The sequence below is a fragment of the Narcine bancroftii genome, chromosome 6 (assembly GCF_036971445.1).
Source record: "Narcine bancroftii isolate sNarBan1 chromosome 6, sNarBan1.hap1, whole genome shotgun sequence".
In the NCBI taxonomy this organism is placed as follows: Eukaryota; Metazoa; Chordata; class Chondrichthyes; order Torpediniformes; family Narcinidae; genus Narcine; species Narcine bancroftii.
The window spans coordinates 82,896,044-82,919,516 of NC_091474.1; the positions used below are offsets into that span (position 1 = coordinate 82,896,044).

General features: G+C 40.7%; 1 protein-coding gene across 13 annotated transcripts in view; it reads right to left on the reverse strand.

Annotated features, from left to right (window-relative positions):
- Positions 1–23,473, reverse strand: part of cdh23 (cadherin-related 23) — an 874,975-nt gene that overhangs the window by 540,113 nt on the left and 311,389 nt on the right. For all 13 annotated transcript variants that reach the window (XM_069885557.1, XM_069885556.1, XM_069885568.1 and 10 more), the window contains one exon: positions 6,649–6,837. In XM_069885557.1, the coding sequence (XP_069741658.1) occupies positions 6,649–6,837 (189 nt within the window). The remainder of the gene's footprint in view (positions 1–6,648; positions 6,838–23,473) is intronic.

Below are 23,473 nucleotides of genomic sequence, written 5' to 3' on the forward strand. Positions count from 1 at the left end.
GCAATGACTTAAGTCTGTGATTCAGAAGCATCACCAGGTGCTGAGTATCTTCTCTGGTGATGCTCTGCCAGGGCTCGACTGCAGCCAACTTCAGCTCCTTCTTGTTTCAGGGCTTGTTCCCTGAGTTTTCTCTTCAGTATATGGAAGGAATGCTCAATTGAATTTAGATCGGTGACTGACTTGGCCATTCAAGAATCTTTCAGATCTTAGCTTTGAAAAACTCCTTTGTTGCTTTAGCGGAATGTTTGGGATCATTGTCTTGCTATAGGATGAAGCTCCGTCCAATGAGTTTGGAGGGATTTTTCTATACACCTGTCTATACATTGCTACTGACATCAGTGGTTACATCAGGTTAATCTTGATCTCGTCTTTTTCCAGAATTCTGCAGGCTCTTTTAAATACTTTTTGGCAATCTGTAATTGGCCCATTCTGTTTCTATGACGAACGAGTGGTTTGTATCTTGCAGTGTAACCTCTGCATTTCTGTTCATGAAATCTACACAGACAGTAGTCATTGACACATCCACATGTGCCTCCTGAAGAGTGTTTCTGATCTGTTGACAGGTGTTTGGCAATTTTGCTTCATTATGATGAGAATTCTTCTGTCATCAGTTGTGCATGTCTCCCCTTGCAATTTCTGAGCTCACCACTATGCTCTCTTCTTAATTATGTTCCAAACAGTTGGGTTTTGTCATCCTAAGGCTTAAGCGATGTCACTTACTGTTTTATTCTTGTTTTTCAGTCTCATAATGGCTTCTTTGACTTCCATTGGCACAGCTCAGGCCCTCACATTAAAAAATGGCAAGTGCAGACTCGAAAGATGATCTAAAGCAAGCCAAGCTCACTCATAGCTGTACCAATTACACAATTAAATATATCTAAGTCACCAGAAACAACTGTGAAGCCAAATGTCCCAAACATTATGGTGCCTTGAAATGGGGGAACTATGTATAAAAAGTGCTGTAATTTCTACATGGTCAAACCAAAATGCATACAAATAACCGTTAATAAAATCTGGAATGTGTATTTTAATTACATGTGAATTGTTTGAGACAAATTTAAAACTGTGGAGTACAGGGGCATGGCATGCTGGCCTAATTTCAACTAAAGGGCAATCTACACAAGTGGTGGACCTTCAAGATTTCTTTGTTTTCTGATTGGTTCCAGAGGCCAGAACTAAATATTTGGTAACACAAAACCCACCAGAGCAGCTGGGAAATGTTAGTCTGACAGTGAAACAAACTAAATGCTTGTCACAGCAAAGGTCACTGTGTAATTCCCAATTTGCAGTGAAACCCCTCTGACTCTCCAACATCCTTTTGAGAAGAACAACTGCTTTGACAAGGCTGAATCACGACTCCTTGCCCATACAATTGTGTCTGAATCACACTCAGAAAATGTATGGCAAGCCATTCAACATGGTTACACATAAAGGAGTGAGAATTTACTGAAAAATTCTAATTCAGCAGCCTTGCAGAACTTTGAAAGCTTTTGATTTGTAATTAATTTGTACCCAATACCAACAGTTCACCCATAATAAAATGGTTTACCCTTTAATTTCCATGTTGCATCACCTCCAACCTGTCCCACACACAGACTAAACCCCCCCATACCCCCAAACCCCTCCTTTGCCTCCCAATACCATTAATGAAGATCTGTGTCATAAATGAACAGGTGGCAGAGCAAGGTTCAGTCAGCATCCATCTGGAGTGTCATTAAAACATTATTTGGTGGCTTTCAGATGAGATTATCTGTGTTTATTGATTTTGTTTTTTGCTTCAGCATATCTGGGGCCGCACAGTGGTGAAGGTGGAAGATCTCCTGCCTCAAAGCTCAAATGATCTGGGCTCAATCCTGACCTTGGGTGCTGGTCAGTGTGGAATTCTTCTGATAGCCACATGGATTTCTTTTGATGCTCCAATTTCCATCCTTGCCCCAAAATCATGCAAGTTGGTAGGTTAATTAACCGCTAGAAATGGCTCCCTCGTGCAAAGCAAAGCCAGGCCGTGGAATTTTAAATTTAGACATACAGCACAGTAACAGGCCCTTTCAGCCCACATGCTGCTCGATTAATCTACAATCCCAGTACATTCCGGAGGGTGAGAGGAAATCAGAACAGCCGGAGGAAACCCACAAAGACACAGGGAGAACATACAAACTCCTTACAGACAGAGCTAGATTTGAATCCGGGTCGCTGGCACCGCAACCATGTCATTCCTGTGTCGGAGAGTGATAGAATCTTGTGGGAGGGATGTGACGGGAATGTGGGGAGAATAAGATTCATGAAGGTGTGTGCTTGATGGTTGACAGAAACTTTGTGGGCTGAAGGGCCTGTAGAAATTTAGAATACAGGGCTTGGAGTCCACAATGTGCTTGGAAGTGTGGCTAGTTCCCAAATGCATAATAACATAAGAAATAGGAGCAGGAGTCGGCCACCTGGCCTGGCGGAGGGGATGGGAATTCTCAGCATGGCTACAAATTTTTAAAAACGGCAAGGAAGCTGTGGAAGTGTGTTCAATTATGATGTTCAAAAGACATTTGGACTTCAAGAAGTGTTTAGAAGGCCAGGGATCAAATATAGACAAGTAGGAGGAGCTCAGAATGACAACTTGGTCAGCATCAATGAGATGGGATGAAGGGACTGTTCCATTCTGTATGACTCCAAGGTTCTTAGTATCACATCTTACAACATCTATGATGACAGAGGAAAGAGTTGACGCTTCAGGATCCTCTGCTAAATATGGGATGTGGTCACCCTACGCTTGATGGTTGGCGTAGCAGTTAGTGCAATGCCTTTACAGTGCCAGCAATTGGGAAAGGACCAGTGTTTGAATCCCGCACCGTCTATAAGGAGTTTTTATGTTATCCCCATGTTTGTGTGTTTTTTTTTCCAGGGACTCCAGTTTCCACCATTCAAAAAAAAAATTACCGGAGATGTAGGTTAATGAGGTGTAAATTGGGCGGCATGGACTCGTGGGACGAAATGGCCTGTAACTGTTGCTGTATGTCCAAATTTTTTAAATTTTAATTTGTCCCTTCATGGAATACAATAGCAGCCTCAGTCGTCTGTTCCTATGCCTTCTCCCATTCTATCTAAACCACTTCCCCAACACCTAAATAATCTCCCACCTCAAACATTGGCTCTCCATCAAATGCACGCAGTTAAATGTATTCATCCACCCAGTCACTCACAAAACCCTCCTCTAAAAATCCCTGCTGCAAGCTCCTCTTCACTCACACTCCCTCATCAAACCTTTCACTCACTCGTCCTCCAGCTCTGATGGTCGTTTAAGTCAATGTGCGGCCGAAGAAGAAGCTATCCATCCCTCAGATATTCCCCCCACCCCCATTAGGGACGGTTTTGGAGCATCGCACGTGCACTATTGCAAGTTCATGAGGAAAGCGACAGTGTGTAGGCGGCAGATCACCTACTTCCCATCTGTTGGGATCACAAATTTTAAATTTAGACCTTCAGCATGGTAACAGGCCCTTTTCAGCCAATGAACCCATGCCGCTCAATTACACCCAATTAACCAGTACGTTTTGAACAGTGGGAGGAAACCGGAGCCCTCAGAGGAAATCCACGCAGATTCAATGTGGTGATCTGCTCATTAAACTGGTTCTGCCCTGTCCTGTGACTCCTCCCTCTTGACCCTGTTCAAAGGCTCCAACATCATAACTCCTCCCCAGAAAGCCTGGGTCACAGCACAGGATGACCTTCAAGTTTATTGTAACTAAGAGCCTATAGTTCCATAACATTAGTCTTTTGAGTTATTGATAGCGCATCACAAGGGGAGAACAGAAAACCTCCTTCCAGACAGTGCGGAATTCGAACCCTGTAACAGTGTTGTGCCAACTGTGCTGCTCATCATGCTGGGGACTCAAAGAGGCAGAAGGAAAATCAAGAAATGTTGCACAAAAAAAGCATCGTAATTACTGTTTTTTTCAAAAAAAAGAGTTTAGCCCAATATGTCACATTTGGGAATTTAGAAAAAATACGAAGTATTCCCCTTTGGGTTTGAAACCTGCACATTTTAAATCTGGGTTTTAAAAGAAGCAGCTGAAGGCAGTGATGCGGACATAGGTCCATGCCTTATTCTTGAAGTTAAAGAGTGAAAGAATCATTACAGTTTTACTATTTCTCTTGTCCTGCTGTCACCCTCTGAATTATCACTCCAGCTCCATACAGATAGATGCAGGAGTGATCAATCAGATGCAACAGGTTTCAAGCTTATCTCTGCTTGATGACTAAAGCCATTGATTTCCCCCCCTTTCAATCTATTCCTTGATACATCACGGCATAGCCAATGCCAAATTAAATCTTCCTTGCAGCAGTCTGCTCATGTGTACCTGCAGAACGCACAAAGATGTTGTAAACAAATTTCCAGAGGACAAATGGACAGATGGGCTGCTGTGGCCTACAAGGCCCAGGGAGAACCAGTCTCCCCAACTTCCTGCAAATTAACACGGAAATGGTTTGGACTAATTAGTTAGTGCCTGTTGTAACTCAATCAACTTTACCACCAGGATCCCAAGCCATATTATAATATAGTTGATACCTTTATCAAATCTAAGGCCGTGTGCTTTCACACTGTGCTTTGAATAAGTTGGAAAAAAGAACGGGGATCATTTTATTTTTCCTTGGCATTATTTTAGCCTGCTTTATTGATTGAATGAGAAACCATGTGCTTATTTCTCCAGACCAAAGTTGCTCTATGAACAACACTCGCAGATGTATCAATTCCTGGGAGTGCAGGAGATAAAGAATGACCTCATCAAGGAAGACATAAACATGAGAAAAATAGATGAGGTGATTGCAGTCTTTTGCCCAAAGTAGGGGAATCAGAGCCATTCCGACATTGAGACCCATCCACCCAATTAACCTATAAACCTTGTGCGCTTTTGCAGGATGGGAGGAAACCCGAATACCCAGGATAAACCCACATGGTCACGAAGAGAACATACAAACTCCTTTACGGTCATGGCCAGATTCGAACCTGAGTCACTGGCACTGTAGAAGCATTTAAGGTGAGGGGGGAGAGATCTAATAAGAAACTGAGGTGTAATTTTTAAAAAAAAAGAGGGTGGAACAAGCTGTCTGAGAAGGCAGTTGAGGCAGGTGCTATTGCAATGTTTAAGAAGTATTTGCACTGATATATAGATAAGATGGATAGAAGGATATTGGCCAAATGCCAGCAGGTGGGACTATAATTTGTAGATGAGAGATTGGCATTGGAGGTAGAAGTTTGGGAGGTGAAGTGACCGACGGTGACGTTTTTTGAATTTGGGAGGTGAGAAAGTGCTGCAACACAGTTGTGTGGGGGAACAGAGAAAGTCAATTAACCTGGCTTCTGTCCATGGGATTGATGTAACGATGGTTCACTCTCATAGATCCCTGCAACATCATCTCCTGGAGGAGGTGAAAAGCTTCTGAAAGAACCATTTTCAAAACCGGACAATCAAATATGGAGGGATGAACACACCAAAAAGGTAAGAGACTGATGACAGGATTGTGCTCACCATCATTTTGCAAGATTAAAAAAAGGTTTCATTGCTAATAATAAATAGGGAATTATCTTCGAATCTTTGATTAATTATCCTAATATAAATTCACATTAGTTGGACATTAAACGACTTCAGAGGGCCTTGAACCTTGTTGAAGAGAACAGCCTGTCCATGGCTCCACAGGTGATGCATGACCTGTGGAGTGTTCTGACATCTCTTTTCAACCCCCCTCTACATATCCACTCTTATCTCCTTTAAGTAAGCATAACTAACATTCTTCTGTGTTATAGGCACAATGTAGATATCAGTCCTTAACAAAACCATAAAGTTAGAGATGTACAATACAGAGACCTGCCCTTTGGTCACTCACTTTACACTAAGTTTAACCTCTGCACATTCCCATCAGCTGAACCAGGTTCTACCATTCACCAACAGGCAAGAAGAAATTTACAGTGGTCACTTAACCTACCAACCACACCTGGAAGAAAGGTGCGTGGACAAAGAGAGATGTGCAAACTGCCCTCAGGTAGCACTGAACCTTTGTCTCCGGGACGGAGTAGGAGAAATCTACAAGCTTCACCACGGTGCGGCACTCGGATGCTCCAATGCTAAGGGCGGTAAATGACTCGTTTGCAGTGAATGAAAAAAAAAGGATCAACACCCACACCCCAAGTAGTTGCGACCTTGATGAGCTGGGCTGTGGACTGCGAGAGACTGGCTCGAGACTGGCTGAAGGGGTACCAGGTATCAGAGCTGGAATGGAGAGGATGCCAAGGGTGCTGGATGCTTTCTTTTCTTATTAATATATCTATTGAAATTCACATTAAAAAAGTTGAAAAATTTTTGCAATATTGAAAAAGAAGCTTCCTGATCGTGTCAAACATCTGGAGCTTGGGTTGCCAATGGTTTGGACTGGACTCTGTGTGGCTGTGGGGGCTGCAGCAGCAATGGAGGCAAACCCACAGACATTCGGTGACTCCGAGGGGATTATCTTTTGCTTTTCTTTCTCTGACTGTAGGAGACAATCTCTGCCGAAGGCAAGTCTGTCCGCCTTACGGCAGATGTAAAACAAAATTCTGTAATATTGCACTGTCTTTCTGACACGACAATGAATTGAATCATGAATCTGTACTTCGGTACTTACATCATCTTTATCCTGCACTTGGATGAAGAGTGGGAGAGCAAAGCCCACCTGGGCCAGCTCTGTAATGCTGACACTGTACTCAGACCGGTTGAACTCTGGAGGATTATCATTGACATCAATGACCAGGATATTAAATGTGGTGGAGACGGTAGCGTTTGAAGGTGTCCGGTCATCGTTCAGTTCAGTTCCCTACAGTGAAGATGAGAAAGACAATGTATCAACAAGGGATGAGAGTTGTCCAACAATGCCCAAATGTCTCAAAGCCCAGTCTCCTGAATGCAGAAGTTCACATCAGCAAATATAGCAGCCATTTTGCACACAGCAAGATCCTACTGAAAGCATCCACCAGTCAGACAATGGTGGTGCTTGGCTAGCAGAGCAATACTTTGCAAGACATCAAAAACATTCCCAATTTTTCCTTGCAAGAGTCGATGAGTCACTAACGCTCACCAGACGAGATGGAAGTTTGATCACATCTCCTGCAAAAGGCTTCATGACTACAATGGATTACAATGAATCATTTTAGGATCAGGGCCATTTATTGACAGAATCTAGCCAGAATATCGTACAAAGCTGCAGCAATGAAGGCATTCAACCTGTGATAATGCACCTTTTGCAAGACCTCAATAAATAATGTTTGTTGAAGTGCAATAAATATTTCTTTTAATATTTTCCAGCTGTTAGGGTCCCAAAATAAATGGCAACTAGAGTCAAAGTCATAAATGCAGATTTCACAAATATATATTCCAGTGGCTGCTCCATTTCTCATATTGATTTTAATTTTAAAAAAATCTGCACATTAACTCAAAAAGTTAAGTCAGCACTTTTTATGGTGTGTAAATGCTTCAATGCACATTTTATTAAAACTTTTAGGTTTAATTTAACGAGCCAATAGAGAGCTGAAAATATAAAGGAGTTGATTGAGAATGCAAACTGATAAATGACCAGTCCATCGTGACGGAATCAAATTCTGTTTCCATTGCGTGACATTTATACTAGGCATTGTTTGCTCCTACCCACCCAAGTGGCATCAAACTGTTCTTACTGAGAAATATTGACGAGATTCCCCCTCAGTGGCTATGGGAAACTAACTTCACATGCCCTCTCTGTTTTCCTTCACCTTCCTTCTGGTCTCTCCAGCTCATTGCCCTTCTTACAGATTAGCCCCCTCTGTTCAAACCACATCCATGCACCATTTCACTTGGTCTCACTCTTCTCACAACCTTGAGGCAAAGCCATCACCATCATTTCTACCTGTGCACTTTCATAAACATGTCCCTTTCTCCACATCAAACCTTCATCATTCCTTGTCTATCCCCTGACAAGAGTCTCTCTCAATTCACTTGGAAATGTGCTTCCAAAATTCCGGAAACTGTAATGGTTAGCAGAGGGGTGACACAGTTAGCCTGGTGGTTAGTGCAACGCTGTTACACAGCGATCAGGACCAGAGTTCCAATCTGGCGCTATCGTTACGTTCTCTCCGTACCTGAATGGGTTTTCCTTGGGTGCTCCAGTTTCCTCCCACCCTTCAAAAAAATGTACCGGGGGTTGTAGGTCATTTGGGGGTAATTTGGCATCATGAGCTCATGGGCAGAAAGGGTTGTTACTGTGCTGTACGTCTAAATTTAAAAACAATTAAATATCACCACCAAAATCCATGACATCAGCACCCCCCAGTGGTGCTCCACCAAGTCTCTGGTCACTTAACTTGACCCCCCCCAACTTTCTTGATTAATGGTTCTCATGAATTAAAATCCTTTACCTCATGAACCAATATCCTTCTCCTTTAAGAAAACAATTTTTTTGAATTTTATTTATAAATTTTAAACCACAATATTAATTACATTACATTGCATTAAATTCAAAAATTATTCAAAAAGTTATACATGTTGGATATATAAAGTAAAAATCCTACTCCCCTTGCCACCTCCCCCCCCCCCCCAACAAAACCCTAAAAAGACAAAAGGGACTGAAGAAAGAAGAACCAGAAAATGCCAAGGGAATAAAGCATTTATTACATAAATTCTCATCATGGAGGTTACCAAGAAGTGAGGTCTTCAGAGAGTTCATCAAACATACAAACCCACATTTCGTAAATATGAACGCCATATTTTCTAAAACAAGTAATATTTATTTTGTAAACTTTATGCAATCTTCTCTAATGGTATACAATTACCAAGTTCTCCATGCCATCTTTCCATACCTAAATCTATATCTGACTTCAATGATACTGCTATGCATTTCCTAGAAACTGCGAAAGCGATTTGAACTAATTCAATTTGATGCATAGTTAATTTTAATTTAGGTCTTAATAACCTTAATATTGCTCAATAAAAATAACATCAGATCCCGTGGAAATTTGACCCCCGTAATCCAATCCAAAGAATTACTGACTTACAACCAAAAATGTCTGACTTTAGGGCATTGCCAAGAAGAATGGAAAAAAAAAGTTCCAATCTCATGTCCACATCTAAAACATAAATCTGACATCACAGGATTTAATCTATTTAATTTTTGTGGAGGCAAATATATTTGATGCAAACACTATATTGAGCTAACCTGTATCTGACAATTATGATTTTTATCAAATTATTCATATATAGTTCCATCCAATCATTCTCATTTATTTGTCTGTTTAAATCTAGTTCCCATCTTAATTTTGATTTATGGAACCCCATTTTGAGGGCTTTCCTTTGAAGTAAATTATATATTATAGAAATAAATTTATTTACATTACTATTGCAAATCAGTGATTCCAATTCACTTTGACAAGGTCATGTCAAACGCTGACCTATTTTACGACACAGAAAGGCTTTAACTTATAATAACAAAATAAAGCGTTGTTCTGCACATTAAATTTATTCTTTATTCGTTTAAATGTTATAAATTTCCCATTCTCAAAACAATCTTTGATCTTCCTAAAATCCATCTGCAACCAAGTCTTCCAAAATCGATTATCCGTTGAAAGTGGAATGTCTATTTTGTCAGAGGGGAATTTTTCAAGATATTAAACTTTTCATACTTACTTCATTATTAATATCATTCCATAATTCAATCAGGTGTTTCAAAATAGTTGTTTCCCTATTTCCTACCAATAATTTAAAATTCCATTTATAGATAAAATCCTGTAAATTTATTTCTCCTATCTTACCAAATTCTATATTAACCCAAGCAGGAATTTTATTTAAACAATACATTAATACATCTCAATTGAGCAGTTTTATAATCATTCTTAAAATGGGGAAGTTGTAAGCCCCCCAATTCAAACTTCCAAGTCAAATTTTCCAAAGAAACACTTGCCTTTCCATAAAAACTTCCTAACACTCACATTTAAATCCTAAAAAAATTGAGGAATTGAGATAGGGATCGACTGAAAAAGATATTGAACTCTGGGAAAAATATTCATTTCAATTCAATTTATTCTATCTACTAAAGTAATAGGCAGATATTCCACCTTTTCAAATCGTCAACAATTTTATAAAGTAAAGGCAAATAATTTAATTTATATAAATTTATTCAATCATTATCAACCCAAAATATTTAATACCAGTGTATAGCCACCTGAATTTAGTAACCATTTTACAATTTGTATAATCATCCTTAAATAAAGGCATAATTTCACTTTTCTCCCAATTAATTTTAAATAAAGAAATTTCTCCATATTCTTCCAACCTTATAATTGGGACCAAGAATTTATAAGATAAATCATATAAATTATTTTTATATTCCTCCTGATTAACCTTTATACCTTTAATCTTAGGATTTCTGCTGAAGATCCTATTGCTAAAATAAACAAAGCTGGTGATAAAGGGTGACGATCTAGATAATGGAAAAGAAATAGATATTTCTCCACGAGCAACTACTTTTGCATACGGATTTTTATGCAGGGCTTTAACCTAATTTATAAATGTCAACCTAAAGCTAAACTTCTGTAATACTGAAAACAAAAAAAAATCCCATTCTAATCTTTCAAAAGCCTTTTCTGCATCCAAAGTTACTGCCACACTTAAAACACCTCTTTTTTGAACAAAATGAATTAACTTTGACACATTATCAGCAGATTGCTGATTTTTAAAAAAAAATCCTGTTTGGTTCATATGAATTAAATTGGGTAAATGTTTAACTAGTCTATTTGCTAAAATGTTTGCAACAATTTTATAATCTGCATTGAGTAGTGATATCGGTCGATAAGATCCCCGATTTTATTCATCCTTATCCTTCTTTGGTCAAACTGTAATTATCACAGTAAAAAAAGATTACAGGAAGGAATGAAATTCTGCCACTTGTTTTTACATTCCCATAAAAGGAGGTATTAAAATATCATTAAACATCTTAAAAAACTCAGGCAGAAAACCATCCTCTCCCAGAAACTGAACATTTTGCAATGAACTAAGTGCTTCACTAACTTCTCTTGCCATAAAAGGAACTTCTAAATTACTTTGATCTTGATGTTTCAAACTAGATAAATTTAGCTGAGATTTTAAAAATTCTTAATTTTAAATTCATCTCTAGTAGATTCAAATTTATATAAATTAGAATAAAAATAAATCATTAATTTATTGGGTTGATAAGTAATCGTCTTTGAGCTTTTTCTAATAACATTAATTATTCTAGAAGTTTGTTCTGTTTTTAACTGCCAAGCTGAAACCTTATGGGGCCTTTCACCAAATTCACAAAATCTTTGTTTATTTCTCTCAATTAATTTTTCCGTTCTGATGGTCTGAATCAAATAATAATGAAGTTTTTTTCTTATCTCAAACCTTTCTTTGTAAATTCTTCTCCAAATTCTCTATTTCTGTTTCTAATTGATCAACCTTTCATATAATCTTTCTTAATTTTTGCCATAAAACTTATCTATTCTTTCAAATATGCCTTTAATGTGTCCCAAACAATAAATTTATTAACAACTGAATTAGAATTTATTGCTCTAAATTCCTGGATTTTCTTTCTAATACATTCACAAAAATCCCTCCTCTTTTAACAATGTAAAGTCTCCACTTGTAAACCAACTGCTCCTTTTCCGGAAGCAAACATGCCATTAAAAGCAGTGAAAGATCAAACACAATTCCAGCTTTTTCATTCACTTTCATAACTCTCCCTTACAATTGTGCCGACATCAAAAGTAAATCTATCCTAGAGTAAGAATCAAGCCAATGTGAGTAAAAATAGTCCCTTTCTTTAGGATTTAATCTTCACCAAATATCTATCAAATTCCACAAGGCTTCAATAACTGATCATTGTTTTATCCAAAATTGAATCAAGACAGCAATTAAAATACCCTCCTATCAATATTTTTTAATGCGCTTCAGCTAAAAACATAAAAGTATCCTGAATGAATCCCTCATCATCTACGTTTTGTGTATAAATACTCATCAACGTTCACATTTCAGAATAAAGTTGACAATGAAACAATCTTGACACCTCCTTTTCAATGAGCACCCTGTCCAAATCCTTGAACATGCTTACTCCCCATATTACACCGAATTCGAATCAGATTTCTGCACCGCCACAGAACCAAACCAGCTCTGACGTGAATGTGACAAGGGTAATCTCTCCCTCCCTGTCCAGTTGCCTGCTTTTCCGATGAGGGGAGGGGGCTCTCCAACCTTCCTCCAATGCTTTGTTACTGTGGGTAGAGTGAGATGCGCGTGTGTGTGCTCACACACACACACACACACCCCCAACCCATGCCCCCACCTTCATTAACTCTCGCCTACCATAGTCCACAACATGCACCAAATAAATAAGCAAAGACCTCTGCCTTTCCAGTGGACAATATATAATTTGCGCAACGAAGTGTTTTAGCCTGGCCGTAACTGTTAATTGTGACCATTATGTTTGGACACCTGCATACATTTTGTCAAACCTTGATGAAGGGCTCAAGTCCAAAATGTTAGTTTTTGTATCATTATTTTTGCCACACAAAGTACACTGTATGACCTGCAGAGTTTCTCCATCATTGTGTTTTTACTTCAACCACGGTGTCATAATTTTTTGAAGAACAGGCAAACATTTGTTGGTGTCTCATGCAATAATATTGTCATTGCTGTGGGACAGAATGCAGTCTGCCTTGAAACACACATGCGCACACTGAGACACATCTCTGCACCTTTATCTCTGTATCTCCCTAGGATATCTCCTTGTATTTTTTCCACCTTCAGTTTCTGATTCCAATAACACTTCATGAACACTTCCCACCACATCCTGTCAGCCCTTAAACTGTCACGTGCGGTAATGAATGAGTTTCCTCCAATTGAATGCAGTCTGGCAAAGACTGAAGTACTATTTTCATACCCAGGTCATGACACTCGAGGCCTCTCTGTGCCAAGGTGAATCACCACCTCGAGCTTGCACTTGGCCAATAGACAAGCTCTGGGCCTCACTTCTGCGCCATGAGGAAGCTTCTGGGGATCCACCTTGAAAAGCAGTACAATTTCCATCTCTGCCATCCATCAGCATTTGGGATTGGTTCCCAGTCGACATTTGACATTACTACTCAAACATTCATCTGCTATAATGGGCAGTAAATGCTCTTCTCAGTAAAGAGATTATGCTGTATTCTGCCTCAGAAATTAATCTCACTCCCATTTGTATAGCAATGCGGGATTAATTTTAAGGCAGATTTTATTTTAATCTGCTGATGTGAGGGAATTTTAAGATTAAAAATAAAATCAACCAGCAGTGATGAGGCCACTTGGCCCTTCATGCATTTGCAGGCTCTTTTATAATACTGTCAAATTAGTTTTGATGGAAGCTTATTGCCTTGAACCTTAATTCTGCTTCTTTCTCCATGGATACTATTTGATTTGCTTCTTCAGCCTCTACTCTTCAATCACTGCTCTTTCTCCACAGCCTAGCCGAGTACTGATCCAGCTGCCTCATTGAATCTGTTTCCACCATCCCTTCAAGCATCACACCATTGATTCAGTGCACCAAAATAATTCACCTGGACCCCTTTGCCATCTATCTTGTGCTCTTTAATAGACTGCTGGTGGTGAACAACGGTCTCTCTTGACTAACTCTTCTAAAACATCTCTCCTTGAACCAAGGGGAACCGTCTTGGCTACTTTATTTCCTGCAACTAAAATGCATATCCTCAACTCACACGTTCTTTCAACACTGTGGATGGTTTTGAGTTACCTCGGAATCATGAGAACGAGGAGTTAAAGAAAGATTCAAGATAGTGCTGCCTGAAGGTGAAGTCAGAATACATATTTTACTTTACAAAGCTTTATAAATCCAAGAGTGCCACCTCAAATCACTGACCCTGTGGTATTGATTTATGGTCAGACCAAGTCACCACATCACATTAATGTGACAAGACAGTTTTAGAGCGAGCTGATTCAAGCACAGTCACCACAAAGGTGCATTTTAATACTTAACTTTTTAAATTTCACTGAGTGTTTTTGCTCTCCTTTTTTAATCATTAGGTTAGGCTTTCAAAATTATCAAAGCCCATTATTCTCACTGACATGACACCTTGATTACCAAAATGATAGAGTTAATTATAATGCTCACTGACTTGCCCCAAAGGACCAACCCTCTCTATCCCTGATTACTTGACTATTGTTGGGTTGAGCATCTTCCACATGGCCCAGGGCTCTGTCGGAGGTGGGTGATGAGAGAGTGACAGGTGGAAATGAAGGAAATAGACCAGCTTTGAGTGAAAGAAGACTGGGGGTACACAAAGAAAAGGAGAGGCGGGGATTGGATGCCAGTCGGGCATTGAGGCAAAAGCTGATTGATCTGAGGGGTGGGAGGAGGCGGAGTAGATTGCTGAAGGGTTGAGAGATGGAAGGGAAAGTGTAAATGGAGGGAAGAAGGGACAGGGAAAAGAGAACAGAGTGGGAGGCAGAGGAAAAAGGACAATGGAAGGGGCAGAGAAAGAACAGGAGAAGAGGAACTGGAATTAGGTGAGGCCCCATTTGGAGTATGGGTTTTGTGCTCCTTCTTTAAGAAAGGATGTGCTGGCATTGAAGAGAGATCAAAGAAAATTTACAAGAATGATTCCTGAAATGGATTGAGAATACGAGGAACATTTGACAGCTTTTGGACTGTCAGAAGAATGAAGGCAGAATGTATAGAAGCATTCTGACTGTTGGAAGACCTGGACAGAGTAGATGTGGTAAAGTTGTTTTCCATGGTCAGGGAGTCGAGGACCAGATTTCAGGATTAAATCGATGCATATCTTTAACCAGAGAGTGGTGAACCTTTGGAATTTGCTACCATGGGTGGCTGTGGAGAACGCCATTGGGTGTGTTTAGGGCAGAGGTAGATAGTAAGCTAAATGGTTGAGTTATGAAAGGTTATGGGGAGAAGGCAGGGGAATGGGGCTGAGTGAGAAAATGGCGGAGAAGACCTGATGGGCCAAATGGTCTACTGCTCTTGTATCTTACAGTCTTAATAGGAAGTAAGAAAAGTGGCTGGTCAAAGGGAAGTTGGGTGTGAGTCTTGAGAAGATATATTGTTGTAAATCAATTTTCAATATTTTCTTTCCATTCACAGTCCACCTTAAGGAATCCCTATGCCATAGGTGCTCTGTGATAAGTAAAGGATTCCTTAAGGTGGATTGCGAATGGGGGGGGGGGGGAGGTTAAGAACCATTGTTCGAGACCCAATTTTTACTGAAATATTTCTCTTGAGAAAAATGATAATTGGCCCAATTCTTTTGGAGTTCTGAAACCGTGCACATAAACGAGTAAATTAGGGACAATAAAACAGTGGTTTTCCAACTTTTTCTTTCCACCCACATCCCACCTTAAGTAATCCCTTACTAATCACTTAAAGTGGGATGTGGGTGGAAAGAAAAAGTTGAAAATCTAATTGAAAAGATGAGGCCATTATATCACATCACATGCGCATGGCTGAGGTGAACCTCCACACTCAAGGTCTAACTGTACAGTGCAATAGCAGCCAGACTGAAACCACTGTCCAGAATTACTCTTCTTCCACCAACCACATGGGTTGCGCAAAACTGAGTGCAGATCTCCATCGCAAAGGACATTTTTAACCCTAAGCGTCTGAAAGAAGGAACACAAAATTAACTAAGAAAAAGTACAAAGTTAGCCGCCAGCACATCAATAACTGAGAAACCTGAACAATCCAGTATCGCAGACTTCTCCTGGATCAAGGCTCAGTGATCAATTTTTCTTCCCACTAACTATGACAGCAATTTATCTAACCAAGCAATTTAATACTTGCTCTTGGGACAAATAGAGATGACTCTGTCCAGCAGGGATTCCACTCGGCTCCTTCCCAACAATAATAAGAGACAGATTTCACATCTTTGAAAACTCCCAAAGGGCTTTATATCCAATACAATAGTTTTTATTTCTGAGTCGCAGTTGTAATGCAGAGCACTCAGCAGACAATTGGTTCATAGCAAGGGCCTATAAACAGCACCACAGCAGTAATTAAATTATGTTCTTGGTGATGTTTGTGGAGGCTCAAATATTGACTGGATCAGGGAAGAATTCAAATTGACAATCAGCAAATTGCAGATGGTAGAAATCTGAAAGAAAACAAACAACAAAAAAAGACATTTCCTGTTCGACTCCCACAGAAAAATCCTCAGCACCTTTTGAAAAAAAACACCGTGGGAAGAATCACAATCACTTGGGGAAGGTTCCTCAGTTTATTGTCTATAATGTAAGGAATAGCATAAGTGCATATGATTGATAGTGTGTAAGCATACATTTACAAGAATGAAGGGATAAGCATATGAGGAAAGTTGGACAGCTCTTGGACTGTACTCCTCAGAGCTCAGAAGCATGAGGGGAACCTCATGGCAGCATTTTGAATGTTGGAAGGCCAAGACAGAGTAGATGTGGCAAAGTTGCTTCCTCTTGTCTCAGACAAGAGGGCACAACTTCAGGATTGAAAGGCGCCATTTACAACAGAGATGCAAAGGAATTTTGTCAGCCAGGTGAACTCTGGAATTTTCTGCCATGGGTGGCTGTGAAGGCCAGGTCTTTGGGTGTATTTAAGGCAGAGATTGATAGGTATCTGAATAGTCTGAGGATCAAAGGTTATGGGGAAAAGATCTGAGTGGGGAAAATGGATCAGCTTGTGATGGAGTGGATTGGACAGGCCGACTTTTGCTCAGAAATATTATTCCCCAAACTTTCGTTGCCCTTACTTCCTACAGCTGCTGCACAATATGAAGTATGCCGGCACAACCTGCTTGTGTGCTTCTGCCAGGATCTTATTTCTATTGTTCCAACGATGATGCTCCCATTAATTTCACCTCCCCCCCAATAAACATCCTTTCCACCAGGAAGAATGCAAGTTCAACTTGCAGCTGATTGTGGGTTAAGTGCGATAATTGCATGGTGCTGAAATGCCAAAGCATCCCTTGTGGAGAAGTATTATCTCTCTTGTGTAATTACCCAAGCTGTTTTCAGCTCAATGCCCTTGCATAAATGTCGATTGAGAGCAGTGGCACAAGCTCACTTTTATCCTTTTTATCCTCAAATTATGGTCTCTTGTCCTGGATTCCCCTACCATGGGAAACATCCTTGCCACATCTACTCTCTCCAGGCCTTTCACAGTCGAAATGTCTCTGAGCCCCCACCCCCACTCATCCTTCTGTACTCCAATGAGTACAGTACAACTGACACAACTGCACTGTTCAAAATGTAATGAAGCTTCCTGAGACAAAAACACGGGATACTCACCAGATCTTTAGTGAACAGGAACTTGCTAAATTTCACTCCCAAACAACCTAAACCAACTCTACAAGAAATGAGGAACAAGTCAAGGTTACTGGACCATTCAAGTCTGTTCCACCACTCAACAAGTTCATGGCCAATCTTCTTTGGGGCTCAGCTCCTCTTCTCTGCCACTTCTTCATAGCTGTCAATACTCTAATCCTTCTAAAATATATTTGGTAATTACATTTAAATCTAGACATACAGCACAATAACAGGCCATTTCATACCAAGAGTCTTTGCCTCCCAATTTACACACATTAACCTCCAGCACGGGACATTCAGAACGGTGGGAGAAAACTCAAGACCCTGGGGAAAACCCTCCCAGACACGGGAAGAATGTACAAACTCATTACAGACAGTGTGGAATTCGAACCCTGGTCCTGATCGCTAGCACTGTAAAGGCATTGCGCTAACCACTACATCAACCATGCCGCCCCAGCTACCTCCTCTTGAACCACCAACACAATCATCCAATGTGGAGGATTCCTAGATTCACCGCCCTTGGCGGGTAGAAGTACCTGTGCGCGTCAGTTTTAAACGATCACCTCCTTATCTTGTAACTTAGTCCCCTTGTTTGTCTCTCCCACAACATGCCCATTTGTGACCTTGTACTTATCAATTCTCACTCAGTCTTCCAAACTCCAAAGAATATGGATTCCACAGATACAATTAGGACTTTTAGACCGGTGGATGGATTGGAATGTTTGAGAGGGATATGGTCCAATCACAGATAAATGAGTCAAACTCAGGTAGATAACTAGATTGGACTGGATGAGCTGGGAGAAAGGACCTGCCTCCATGCTGTACAGCACAATGACTCTCACTTCTGAGGCCAGGAGACCAGATGCTCCTTTCATCCTCGAAATCAGCTTAGTGAATTTAAATGGCTTTCTTAAATAAGGGGACCAAAACTGTGCACGTACTCCAGCTGTGGGCTCATCCACACTCTGTACAACCATAACTATTACATCTTGACCTAGTTCAGGATTCCCTTTCCACATTCAGCAGTGTGCCTTCTCTGCCAATCCCTTTTAGACATGCAAGTGGGCACTAATTGTTTCAAATGTTCAAATTAACATAACAAACCTTCACTTAGATTGTGATTTTTATGCACAAAGGACATCTCAATGTTGCAATCAAAATCAAGAGTCCAAACTAATCAAAGTTTGGATAAACTGGGAGGTCAAGACAAGTTCATTGTCATCTGATTGTTCAATTACAACCTGATGAAACAGCGTTCTCTGGTCCTTGGTGCAAGACACGCAACCAGACAACCCACATACTGACGAACAACACATATGCAGGACAAGTATTCACATGTACAAATAAATAAATAGATAGATTTTGTTTTGTGAATGTGAGAGTCGTGGATGATTCGTGTGAGCCATTTTTTGGCCATTCAGCATTCTCACTGCCCATGCAAAGAAGCTGTTCCTCAGCCTGGTGATATTCCTGTATCTCTTTCCCAATGGGAGCAGCTGAAAGATGCTGTGTGCAGGGTGGAAGGGGGTCCTCAATGATTTTGCGTGCCCTCTTCAGACAACGATCCCTGTAGATCATGTGGATAAGGGGGGGGGGGGGGGAAAGACTCCAGTGATCCTCTCTGCCACTCTTTATTGTCCTGTGGATTGACCTCTCATCCAATGCTCTGCACCAACTGCACCACACGATGATGCAGCCAGCCCAGACTCTCGATAGAGCTCCTGTAAAAGGCTGATAAGATGGTGATAAACAATGCCAGAGAAAAAGTACATAGGGAATTCAAGGACCCCCAGACCTTATAGTCATCTGAGTGAAAAGCAGAGTTGCCATTAAATTGTAAGAACAATTATGAGATTGGAGTTGGACAGTCTGACCCATTAGAGATGAAAGAGAAAAAAGGCCAAGGACATCTTACCTCACGTCTGATTCAGCAGACCCATCTCCAACTAAACCTCACATATGATCAACAGGAAGGGTTCATTAAAAAGTACAATCTGTATACAGTTCAACAAGCCTCAGGTTGGAAACCTGTTACACCATTACAGAACTTTATCAGACATAGACTTCAGGAGGTGTTTTTGGGGAAGAACATGATAGATAGCTCAGTGGTTAGAGCACTGGTCTTGTAAATCAGGGGTTGCGAGTTTGTTCCTCGATAGGGCTTCATTTCTGTGAGGGGCGTTTGACAAAGTGGTGATTCTCTGTCTTTCTTATGGTAGACAAAGTTAAAGAATTTCATGTATGATATATTCGAAATGTAGTATTATGTGATAATAATAGAACCTTTAACTTTAGATCTTGGAAGTACATAACTGCTCAAAATTCAATGAAACTTCTCAGGAGAGTGCAGGCAAGTGGAAATCTTTCTCCACGGAGGGAATAACGTGTCGATATTATGGCTGCTTGAAATGTCACAATATTTTACCACACAAAGATTGCATCTTTAATGCAGCAAAAGGCTTCAGAGGAACATTATTAAGTAAAGGCAGATACAGAGTCACACAACGGCAATCAAAACCCTGGTGAAGGGAATGGTTTTAAGGAAGGCATTAAAGGAATCCTTGGTCAAAAAGTTTAAGAAGATTACAAAGGTAAAAGAGTAATTACATTTTGGGGAACATTATGTGTTGATATTAAATCTTGGTTTCTTCAGTTTATACGTTTCCCCTCTCTCTCTCTTTCATCACATGGTCTGACCAGAGATGGTGACAGCTCATCTCTCAGTTGTGCTTTAATTAGCAATTCTTCTTATTGATATTTCTCCATATTCCATTTAAATCAATATAATTTCAACCAAGACTGAAAAACAGAGGATTTATCGAGTAGTTGTCAAGTATGATTTTATCAGTCATGACAACTGGCAGTTGTACTGCTCAGATACAGGACCTTAAGCCCATCAAGTTAATACTATCACACATACATTTACACTTGGCTCCATTGATTCCAAACTTCAGATTTATTGTCGGAGTACATACATGACATCACAAACAACCCTGAGATTCTTTTTCCTGCAGGTGTGCAAGAATTATGTCTAATTGGTAATGCAAAAACTGTACACAACATAAACCTGTAAACAAACAAAGAATTGCAAACAGACAATGAATGCAAAAAGACAACAAATGCAAACAAACTGACTGTGCAACACAGAATAAAAAAGATCTATAAAGTGCACAAGTATTGAGTTTGTTGTTGAGGAGTCTGATGGTAGCAGCTGTTCCTGAACCTGGTGGTGTGGCAGCAAAAACATAGTGAGTGCTGGGTGATGTGGATCCTTGATGATTGCTGCTGCCCTCCGATGTTCTGAGCTGTGCCCCCTACCTTTTGGAGAGCTTTACGCTCAAGAGTATTGGTATCCCTTTCCCAGACTGTGGTGCATCTGGTCAGCACACTTCCACGACACCTCTGTAGAAATTTACCAGGGTTTCTGGTGACATACCAAATCTCTGCAAACTCCTGAGAAAGTAAAGGTGCTGACGTGCTTTCATCACGATGCCATTAATGTGAAAGTTCCTCTGAGATAGTGACTCCCAAGAACTTAAATTTCTCTTCATATTCTACAACTCATCAACATGCTGGAGGCAATTTACAGTGGCCAAGTAAACTGCTAACGGATGTGGGAGGAGATCCACATGGCCACACGCAGAACATACAAACTTCAGCATTTGCTGAAATAAACTGCTCACTGATAGGCTTTTCACAGATGCAATTCAGTCAGGATTTAAATGCACTAATTTGTTTTACACTGGTTATGGCAATGGTTGTTCTGAGTAACTCAATGTGGGCACAGAAGCCTAGTATTTTGAGCAGCAGAGTTGATGGTGAAGATTATGACCACTGAGCCATGTCAAAAGGCTTCTTTGGTTGTATTGAAGTGAACAGGTTAATGAAAGGTGGGATAGATCAGGGCTCTTTATTTATGGCGTGTGAGCATAATGGGGTGTGGAACCATATTGGGGCCTCAGAAGAAAGGGATCACCAATCTCAGGATTGCCGAGCACTTGGTTCCAGCAATAATGAAGAAATCACTGACTGGGATGATGTGCAAGCTAATAGGGACCCTGTGGGTGGTCCGCCTGTATGCACAATTCTCCAGTATCTCACGGAAGGAGACATTGATGATGAAATTTACCATTACCTCACCAGCATGGTTAGACACCACAGTAAGCACAAGCTTATTCTCTACTAGACAACAGTTGAACTTTGAAAGTATGGACTGCGCATGGCTCTTAATACAGGGAGCCAACTCACCAGCATTACCTTAGTAGCACTGTCCAAATTCACTGGCGAATTCATGATAAACAGCAGTGGCCTGTCTCAAGCCAACATCTTCACCATCTGGTCTCTAACTATCTTTGGCCATATTGTTTACAAAACCAATATCAGACTCTCAAATCTTCTCTGAATTCCCACATGGCAGGAGCAGAGAGGAAAACAGTGAAGGTTCCCAAAGCATTCCTGAAAAATTCTAACATTCCCAGTCTGGAAACACCTGGGCCACCACCAAAGGACAATATTCCCAGATAGAAGTCCTAGATTTGGGAAAAGACAAAAGCCAAGCAAAAATTGGGGGGAGTGCAGGGGACATGGAGAAATGAGGGGCAAGAAGAAGGAATGTATTACCTAACCCAAACCCATGGCAAGATCGATGGAGCTGAATGACCTCAGAACCTGAGGAAAGGAATTCATCCTCAGGGGACTAATGAGGAAACAAGTCCAGACTTCCCATTGTCATCCCAATGTAAAGCAAAGGATAACAACATTCCCATCAATTGTCACTATGTCATTTTGGAGATCCTTCTGAACAAGTCAGTTGCAACATGTAGGTTTGTATTGTGGCCAAAAAAATCTCTATCCATCCCCTCCCTCCACCCTTTCTATCTCTCTCTAGCCTTTTTCACACTTGCATCCCAGTAAATTAGTCATTCAGGGTCATGGAATAGGAATGGGGGTTTGGCCTTTCACACTTGCAAGGGTTTATCCCTGTGTTTGGTCAGTTCTACTCTTAATAGGATGTGCCTGCAATGTTGCTGCCCACTTCACACTTGCCTCCATCTCTAAATGCCAGGGATTTTACTAGGGGGTCAAGGCCGTCAATCCCCAGCGTGAGATGACATCATCTGATGTCGGAGATGAGTTGAGCAGATTTTGCTTTCACACTTTCCACTTTAAAGGCCGATTCCTGGGATCACTGGCAAGTGTGAAAGGGGCTTCTCTCTCTCTCTGCCCTCCATAATGTTTGAGACAGACATTTCTTTCTTTTTTTTGGCCATGTTCCACAATTGCAAATATGTAATCAAACAATTCACATGTAATTAAAGGGTATGTTCCAAATTTTATTGAAGTTTATTTGTATACATTTTGGTTTAACCATGTAGAAATTGCAACACTTTTTATACATAGTTCCCTCATTTCAAATGTTTGGGACAATTGGCTTCACAGGTGTTTGTGATGACTCAGGTTTATTTAATTGCTTCATTGGTGCAGGTATAAGAGAGCTAGGCTGGTTTCTAAGACTTTGAACACCTTTGGAGTCTGTAATTGCCATTTTCCATACAATCTTTTGCTCTCTCTCCTCATATATTTTTTCCAGAAGATGCCATTGGGATCCTGCAGCTTTACCCAAACTACTGAGTGGGTTTTACTTTGATTTGTCACTTCAGTTGCCATGATTCAGGAAAGAGGCAGAGATCAGGTAACTTCTGAATCCTGTTCATCCAGGAATGGAATGACATCTTCTGCTTAAGAGAGCTCCAGGCAACTGTCCAATCCATAGCCAATTTGTCAAGTCCTGAACAGGAGCTCCACAGAGTTCGAACTTGCATCCTCAGCCTCCCTCTTCCCTCAGGACGAATGCAGGAACTGCAACATTGCCCGTAATTGCTCAGGTGCCCTGACTGATGGGTCTGCTGCACCAGCTGTTATCAGCAGTCAAAGATATTTTGTGGCAAGTGCCCTCAGGGAATGTCCCACTGTCACCCGAACATCAGCAAGTGCAGCAGTCAGTGGCTGACAGCCAGGTTTGGAGGCCCTGATTCCACACTGTGTGAAATTAAACACCAAATTCTCAGCTGATCACTCAATGCTATGCAACCGGGACGCTGCATTGTCACAGACAGTGATTCTTGAACAGG